The sequence below is a fragment of the Orycteropus afer genome, unplaced genomic scaffold (genome assembly GCF_000298275.1).
Source record: "Orycteropus afer afer isolate SDZICR_OR568_19922 unplaced genomic scaffold, OryAfe1.0 scaffold00025, whole genome shotgun sequence".
Classification (NCBI taxonomy): Eukaryota; Metazoa; Chordata; class Mammalia; order Tubulidentata; family Orycteropodidae; genus Orycteropus; species Orycteropus afer.
The window spans coordinates 3,308,228-3,317,619 of NW_006921612.1; the positions used below are offsets into that span (position 1 = coordinate 3,308,228).

Sequence of the window (9,392 nt, forward strand, 5' to 3'; positions counted from 1 at the left end):
CTCTTCTGTGTCTTTGCTGAGTTTCTTTCCAGTTGTTCTGTGTTACATTTAAAGTGGTGTATTAAAGTCTCCCACTAGCTATGACTGTGGTGTTACCTATTTGACAGTTTATTTTTTATATCAATTAGATAACAGCTTTCTTTTGTCTCAGTCACATCTTAATTGTGGATTCTTGGTGATGTTTCCTGGTTTTTTATTTAGATTTACATATATTCCAAGTCTCCTAAATAGTATTTGTGTTTTAAAAAAACTCATCATTTCCCAGATGTTTATAGTCAATTTTGAAATAAGTAATCACTAATCTTTCAGCATACCCTAATACGGAGACACATTTCTTTTTATGACGACTGATGAGTTTTTATTTCTTTTCCCCTATGCTGTGAGTTTCCTCAGACTGTAATTGCCAAATCTTGCTGAGCCTTTGATCGTAACCAAGGCTTGTCTTAGCTTCCCATTAAAAAGGCAGTGCCCATGGGTTCTCAGCAACAGGAAAAGTAAGTGAAAGCGGTAGACGAGAGCACACTGTTCAGTAGAGTCTGACTACAAAAGATCAGGGGAACGAGCCAACTGGGTGGTGATCTGTGGATCTAGTAAAGGTTTGGCAAACTAGGGCCCTCAAGTCAAATCTGCCCTACTTGTTTTTGTAAACAAAATGTTATTAGAACAGAGCCACATACCCATTTGTTTAGATACTGTCTATGGCTTCTTTGCTACTACAGTGGCATAGTTGAATAGTTGTGACAGCTAGAAATATGTACTTTCTCACTAATTTGACAACCCTTGATTTAGTGGAATCTGAAGTCCTCAGCTGCCTGCCAGTTCTGAGCAGCATATCAGTTTCTTTTTTCTTTTTTCTTTTTTGTAGAATAGTTAATTGTATAAGATATGCCATTGAAACCATACCTGAACTGGCAGCCTAGAAGGTGAGCACATGCATTCTAGCCCTACTCTCTGGTACCAGGAAGTTGTAGAAAGACTGACAGGTGAGGTTTTGAGAACTAGTGAGCTACATCTGTCTGACCACATTCTGTTAATAAAATCACAGTGAGGTGAGGAGCAGGAAGGGAGCAGTGGTACCTGCAGTATCTAGTCCAGGCCTAACTGCGTTGAAAGGGAAAAACATTGGTTTTATGCTACAGTTGAACCAACTCAAAATTGAAAGAAAGAAAGGAATCATTTATAGCAGGGACCATTCCTTGAAAATTTAGCATAAGTCTCAGAGTAGAAGCAGCCAGTTTTCTGATGATATCTCATGAGGAAAGTATTTTTATTAACCCTGAGTAAATAAAAATAATCTGATGGCAAAGGGTGTGAGTAATCATAATTAGTTAATTTATATGAATAGCTTGACACTTATTTTTCTCAGTTTTAAGTGGTATGAGCTTTATTGTGACTTGATCTCTTCCTTTTAGAGGTCTTTAAGGTAGACAAAGGAGCTCTGGTAGCATAGTGCCTAAGGCATTTGACTGCTAACCAGAAGGCTGGTGGGTTTGAACCTTGGAAGGAAGGTTGGGCAACCTACTTCCGTAGTGATACTACCTCGGCAACCCAAGGAGGGGTCGCTGTGAGTCGGAGCCAACTCAACGGCACACAACAACAACAAGGTAGACAAAAGAATGGTTCTCTCAGTTAGTTGAGTACATTTGTTTTGGTCTAAAAATCTAAACATACCCTTATAATTTGAGAGTGCAGGGTGGTGTTGTAGAGTTCTTTTTCCATCAGAACACGGACTTTTGCCTCTCAAGTATGGACTCCTTGAAGGTATCAACTCCTTCAATAGAGGAAGAAAGGCACTTTCGTGTTGCGGTCTTCACATTATGGCTTTGACAGCATTATTATATGATTAAAACTAAACCTACTGCCATTGAGTTGAATTTGACTCATAGTAACCCAATTTTGGGTTTCTGAGGCAGTAAATCTTTACAGAAGTAGATTGCCTAGTCTTCCTTCTGAGGAGTGACTGGTGGGTCTGAACCACCAGCCTTCTGGTTAGCAGTCAGATAGATGCCTTAGGCACCATGCTACCAGAGCTCCTTATTATATAATTAAGTATCTATTTTAACTGTGAGTTGACCAGTGGATTAATGTGATTAAAGCCACATACATGATTTTCTGAAATACAGTAGATGATAAAAAGGAAAATTCCTGAATTTAAATTTTCGGAAAGTTCTCTCAACACTCTTCCAGTTCTATTAAGTGAAAAATATTAATGAAAATGCTGTTACACATCTTCACGTTTTACATATCTTTTGCTAGGACTCTATCACTGTACATATAAGGAGCACAAAAGGACCTATTGATGTTTATTTATGTGAAGTAGAACAGGAAGATACAAGTAACAAAATGTCTGAAGATGCAGGGACCTCTTCATCTGAAAGCAAACCTCCAGAACACCGTGATGAAGGTACACTTACCAACTTTGTTACTAGAAAAATTAAAGATCCTGATTTTTAAAATATGCTTTATAAATATTTTTACTCTTCGTATGTGTAAGAACATTAAAAAAAAATCTTTAGAACATTACAAAGTAATTCTTGTAAAAAAAACTGCTGTCGATTCCAACTCATAGTGACCCTTCCTTGGGTTTCCGCGGTGGTATCTCTACAGAAGTAGATTGTCCAGTCATCCTTCTGAGGAATGGCTTGTGTGTTTGAACCACCAGCCTTCTGGTTCGCAGTCAAATGCCTTAGGCTCTATGCCACCAGAGCTCCTAATTCTTACTATAGTTTAGAATATTTCTAAAATTTAACTGTGTACTTAAATTTTGTTTAGTTTTGATATCAGTTAAAACTAAGAATTTTAGTTGATTCCATAGTGGTACCAACTGGTGGTGTTCCCTGTATAGGGAAAGCTGTCTACATCTCTGGCATATGCTCTTGAGTACATATTTCAGTTCATGTATTCTAGTGATTTTGTAAAAAAAAAAGCCATGAGAATGTGAGTTCTTAACCACATATCTTCTTCTTTTTTTTTTTTTTTTTGCAATTCATTTATATGTACTGTTACTCATCTGCCTTTCAAACTTTCACTTAAGATTTCTTTCTTATATATTCTTTTGCAGAAGAAAATCCTCCTCAGCAAAGTGAGGAATTGCTTGAAGTGAGCAACTGACTACCTAGAGCATTTGAGAATTCATGTATTAAGTTCTTTTGGAATATCCAGTATGGAAGAATTGTGCATCAGATTTGATTCTTGGGGCAATAAGTCATCCATGAAGTTCTCTCGTGCCCCGTTACTAGCAGTATTAAGGCCAGTAGTATCTTCTTCCTAGTCAGTAGCATTAAGGCCAGTCGTATCTTTGAGCAGTTCATCGCTTAAATTTATGGATAATTATGGCATAAGCATTTGAAAATAACTCTTTTTATAATTATGCACTGCTTTTTATCAGTGAAACTGACTCTTCCTACTGAAATAACTTCATCACAAAAAGTATCACTAAAACAAGTGGTCAAAACTGAAATGATCAGTTCTTCATGAGTACTTCCCTTTCCTTCAGTGATTGTGTTATAAATCACAAAAGAGTTGCCTTACACTGGTTCATGTTTGCATTTAAATGTTGTAAATTGGATAAATGTACACAACTGAATCTGAATGTGATGTTTTTGTATATTATATCTGTATAATGTTTAGATTACTTATGAAAAATGTCTAAGTAAAACTTTTCACCATTGTACAGCCAAAACAATGTATATATGGAAAGTTACAAATTCTCTAATTTCTGTGGTGTTTATAATTTATTAGAATCCTCTGCATGAGGGTTAGAAGAGAGTTTTTTTTTTAAACTTCTACATGTAGAAGTTTTAAAAATGTACTATACATTTAAAATTCATGGATCTAATTAAACTATTTTAATATGCTTTTCCAATGCTAAAATTGGAGTCTGGTAATTCTTGATATCAAGCTACCTACAAAGCTAATTGCATCCCACTAGACGGGTGGCATGCTCTACAGCTTTAGGACCAAGTATAGAAATGCTATTAGATAGTAAATTGTATCCTGAACTGTCTCCAGCTCTAGTCCCACATTTCTAAGTACTTAGCCATTTCTACCTCACTGGGTAAGTCATTTACCTCTCTGTGCCTCAGTTAACTCAGTAGTTTGCCATTAGACTGTGAGCTCCTTGAGGGACTTTGTCTCATTCTTTGTTATATTCCTGCGCCTTGCACGATGCCTGGCACATACAAGGTGCCAAATAAATGTTTGAACAAATCAGTGAGTGAGTGAGTGAGTGAATTATAAAATTAGTCTAATAATTTTTGGCTTGTCTATCATACAGGATTGCTTTCAAAGACAGATTTGTTGCAACTTAAAATCAAGACTGTATATAATAAAATTTTAAATAGGAATAAAAAATTAAAATACTGAAAAATAATGCTGCTGATGAAATTGGTTTCTGTGAGGTTAGATTTAGTTGGAATTTCCTTTCATTTGTTTTTCCTAAGCTGTAATTAAATTAGCTAAGATGTGTATAGGAGCTCTGGTAGCATAGTGCCTTAAAGCATTTGACTGCTAAACAGAACTCACCAGCCACTCCTCAGAAGGAAAGTTGGGCAATCTCCTTCCATAGTGATACTGCCTTGGAAACCCAAGGAGAGGTCGCTATGAGTCAGGGACAACTCGACAGCACGTAACAACAACAACAAGTTGTGTATATATTTTGGGTTTAGGATTCACATACCTCTGCACACCAGTGGCTTTTGCCAGTCTTATCCCACAGCTAAGCACCGTCCTCCTCTCTCCTAGCAGTCTCTGCTGGCTTGTTGCTATATGCCTTGAACTGCTCATTTTGCTCCTCTCTCTTAAGTGCTTGCCCTCAAGGCTTTTCTTCTCCACTCTTTGTTTTATGCAAGCAAAAATTTATCTGAATTGAGCCAAAGAAAAGCTACAGGGTCACTATTCGATTACCATTGGACTAGCTGTTGGTACGGTTTTAACAAAGTAAGAGTACAGGAGAAACTGCAAGGTTGGGGTAACAAGTAAGTTTTAGACATGTTTGATGAAGGTGAGAGTTGAGGCAGGCAATTGTATGTAAGTAGGTCAGATGTTCAACGCAAAGATCTGAGCTCTACACAGTAGATTTGGCCATCAGTTTATATGTGATTGTTAGAAGCATGAGAGTGGATGAAATCATCTAATGAGAGGGTGGAGCGAGAGAAAAGGAGAGAACATGTGTATGTAAGGAGGAATACAGAGGAAAAAACCTTTCTTGAAAAGGAGTAATAAGGAGAGAAGGATAAAAAAGGAAGAAGGTAGTATCCCAAAACCAACAAGGAAAGCATTTCCAAAGATGGTAGCATCATTTCCAATCCACAGTTCCTTACTTGTGAGATGTGACAAAAATGTTCTTTACAAATTGTTATGAAAGTGAAGTGAGATCATGTAAGCATATCCTCTGTGACCTGTAGAAGTGTTAGACAAATGGAGTATTTAGCCACCGTTGTCACTCCATGATCAGGTGCTTGATCTCTTTGAAACTGCTAAAGGTTGCCTGCCCCAAACTGGCTCCAGTCTCTTCCTCCCCATTCTATCTTGACCATCATTGCACTCTCTCTCTCTGTATATCCACTACCACTTTCTTCCATAACACATAGCCCTGTTCAGAAAATTGGAGTGTTTCCATATTTCCTTTAGGCTGAAGTCCAAACTGTGATTGAAGGCTGGCCCCAGGTTAACTCTGCAAACATGTCTTGCTACTTCCTTTGCAAGCCCTCAACCCAAACCAGATTTGACTATGTCTGAAACACACATTGCACATCCCCATCTCTGTGCCTTTGCTCTTACTATTCTTCTGCCTGAAGTTATCTTCCTCTTCCCTGTTTTTCAGAATTACATCCCCATTCTGGATCTGGCTTAGCCAAGCCTGACCTACATTCCTTCCTTCACTTTACTCCCATAATACGTACAGTCTACGTAGGGCATTTGGTGCTCATCATCCTCTTACTTTGCCATTAGTTTTCTCAGCTGGCGTTGCATGTGTTCCAAGAGTAGAACCCATATATAACATACGTTTTTATCTCCTACATTTACGTGCTATTCAATACATTTTTACTGGTTGACCTGACTACATTAAACCCTACTCCCAAGAAATTTTAAAAAGACAATGACTTTTTCAAAACATAAACCAACCAACAAACTGAATTTGCTCTAGAAGAAAAAAAAAACAAACTGTATACCAATTTTGCATTTTGTTCAAAATTACGGTACATCTGACTTAATTTTCCCTTACCTCAGCAGAAGTTGAACGCCGTTGTGCTGTGTGAGTGTGCTGTTATAAAGAACTTGAGGCAGTGTGGTCCTTATTGTGTCTTCCCTTTTGAACCCTCTTTGGTACCAGGTATCAGCCTAGCAAATAAAGCCTTGCTGTGTGCCTGGAACTTCTAATTTTGCTCCTCTCTGAGAGATTGTTCAATACATGAGCAGATACATGTACTGACTGGCAACAAGTTGGATCCCCAAGTTACACAAGTACTGTTAAGTTTTTGGGGCCTTGAAACAGAACTAGCATATCTTTTTTGTATTAAAAAAACCCAAAATCAAACTCACTGTCATGGAGTTGGATCCGTCTCATAGCGACCCCTCCTTGGGTTTCCAAGGCAGTATCACTACAGAAGTAGACTCCCCAACCTTCCTTCCGAGGAATGGCTGGTAGATTTGAACCACCAGCCTTCTGGTTAGCAGTCAAATGCCTTAGGCACTACGCCACCAGAGCTGCCAAGGAGTGGTAAAGAAGTTGTGTCTCAAAACCTCAGGACTCTGCCACTTATCTACCAAATGAATATAAGAATAAAACCATCTAAATCATTAAAAGCAATTCATTCTACCACAGTGTTTCAGAGTTGACTCTTTAATTCTGCTATTAACTGTTGGCTTACCCAATCCCGTGGTGGCTAAGTTCAGTGTGCCAGGTGTTACTTCTAAAGTTAAGGCAATGCCTTCTCCTGGTTTTATCTTTGGCTCTTGTAACTTCTCAGACAGACCTGGCAGCCTGCTTGGCCTTGGCCTCCATTGTCATTTAGAGAGTGAGGTGATGTTTAGGGCTTTTAGCCCAGCTTTTAGAGGACAGTAGGTGGGGGCTAAGAAGAGGAAGAGGCAGTCCCCCCCAGAGAAGGTGGACAAAGAAGTAGAAAATGAGAGGAAGGGGATAAGGAGCCAGGGTGAAAGAAGGAAAGATGTGAAGGAGGGATGGCAGGAGAAGAGGAAGAAAGTGATGATGAGAGATGAGAGTAGGAGGAAAAAGCTGTTAAAAAAAAAACCTTTTTTCCAACTACATAATTGCATGAAGTTGGATTTTTCTTCATAAACTTCCACCAAAATAACATATTACCAACAGAATGAATGCAGAAGCAGATAGAAGAATCAATCGTCTATAAGGCTGGACATTAAAGAGATTTGCAAAAATGTAAAATAATACCACTTCTCATGAAATTGTTTTTGTTTCGGAAAATATAGTATATTGCATGAAAATATTTATGTTGATACGTAATAGGCTTATTGGTAAATTAATAAATTTAAAATTTTCTGTTTTAATTTCCAGTTCTATAAATACCCATTGATACAGCCAGATAGATGGAAGCTTTTCGAGGTCCTCAGTAATTTTTTTGGAGTGTAAAGGAGGCCTGAGACCAAAAAGATTAAGAACTGCTACCCTACCTTATTCTTCCCAAGGGGTGGAAACTATGGGGCATCCCTTGTCATCTTAAAAGAGCTGAAGTGTTTGTAGATCTTGACCCAGGCAGGTCTACAGACATACACACACAGTGCTCCCTTTTTTCTCCAAACACCCACAATAACAATATGACTGTTGTTATTAGGGGCCGTTGAGTCAGCTCTGACTCATAGCGACCCTGTGTACAACAGAACACAACACTGCCTGGTCCTGCACCATCATCACAGTAATCGCTGTGCTTGAGCCTGTCGTTGCAGACACAGTGTCAGCCCATCTCGCTGTGAGTCTTCCCCTTTTCCACTGACCTTGTACTTCACCAGACACAATATCCTTCTCCAGGAACCAGTCCCTTCTGACAACATGACCAAAGTTACGTGGGACGAAGTCTGGCCATTCTTGCTTTTAAGGAGCATTCCAGCTGTACTTCTTCCAAGGCAGATGTCTTCATTTTTCTAGCAGTCCATGGTATAGTCAATATTCTTCACCAACATCATAATTCAGATCCGTCAGTTCTTTCTTTGGTCTTCCTTTTTCCTTGTCCAGCTTTCACATTCATATGAGGTGATTGAAAATACCAAGGCTTGGGTCAGGCACACCTTAGTCTTCAAAGTGACATCTTTACTCTTTAACACTTTAAAGAGGTCTTTTGCAGCAGATTTGCCCAGTGCAACACATTGTCTGATTTCTTGACTGCTGCTTCCGTCGGTGTTGGTTGTGGATCTAAGTAAAATGAAATCCCTAACAACTCCAACCTTTTCTCCATTTATCATGATGTTGCTTACTGATCCAGTTGTGAAGATTTTTGTTTTCTTTACATTGAAGTATAATGCATACTGAAGACTATAGTCTTTGATCTTCATCAGTAAGTACTTCAAGTCATCTTCACTTTCAACAAGCAGGGTTGTGTCATGTGGATTTCGCAGGTTGTTAATGAGTTTTCCTCCAATCCTGATTCCATGTTCTTCATGTAAACTAGCTTGGATTATTTGCTCAACATCATATTGAATATAGTGAAAGGATACAAACCCTGATGCACAATTTTCCTGATTTTAAACCGTACAGTGTCTGCTTGTTCTGTTTGAACAACTGTCTTGGTCTGTGTACACCCTCTTCTGAATCTGCCTTGAATTTCTGCCTGTTTCCTGTCAGTGTCCTGCTTCAGTTGTTACTAAATTATCTTTGTCAATATTTTCTTTGTAAGTAATACTAATGATACTGTTCGATAACTTCCACATTCTGTTGGATTACGTGTTTTTGGAATGGGCATTAAAATGCATCTCTTTCAGTCAATTGGCCAGGTAACCATCTTCCAAATTTCTTGGCATAAACAAATGAGTACCTCCAGTGCTGCACCTGTTTGTTGAAGCATCTCTGTGTATTCTATCGATTCCTGGAGACTTGTTTTTCACCAGTTCTTTCAGTGCAGCTTGGACTTCTTCCTTCAGTAGTGTTGGTTCTTGGTCATATGCTACCTCCTGAAATGGTTGAACATTGACCAATTCTTTTTGGTACGGCGACTCTGTGTATTCCTTCCATCTTCATTTGATGCTTCCTACATCATTCAATATTTTGCCCTTAGAATCCTTCAATATTGCAACTCAAGACTTGAATTTTTCCTTCAGTTCTTTCAGCTTAAGAAATGTTGAGCATGTTCTTTGTTTTGGTTTTCTGACTCCAGGTCTTTGCCACACTTTGAAATCTTATTTCATCATTTTTTTTTTATTTT

At 38.4% G+C, this 9,392-nt stretch overlaps 1 protein-coding gene across 1 annotated transcript in view; it reads left to right on the forward strand.

Moving 5' to 3' along the window:
* Positions 1-3,111, forward strand: part of E2F6 (E2F transcription factor 6) — a 91,230-nt gene extending 88,119 nt beyond the window's left edge. Inside the window, exons 6-7 of the mRNA XM_007935083.2 lie at positions 2,257-2,404; positions 3,062-3,111. Of these exons, the coding sequence (XP_007933274.2) occupies positions 2,257-2,404; positions 3,062-3,111 (198 nt within the window). The remainder of the gene's footprint in view (positions 1-2,256; positions 2,405-3,061) is intronic.
* Positions 3,112-9,392: the final 6,281 nt, after the last annotated feature.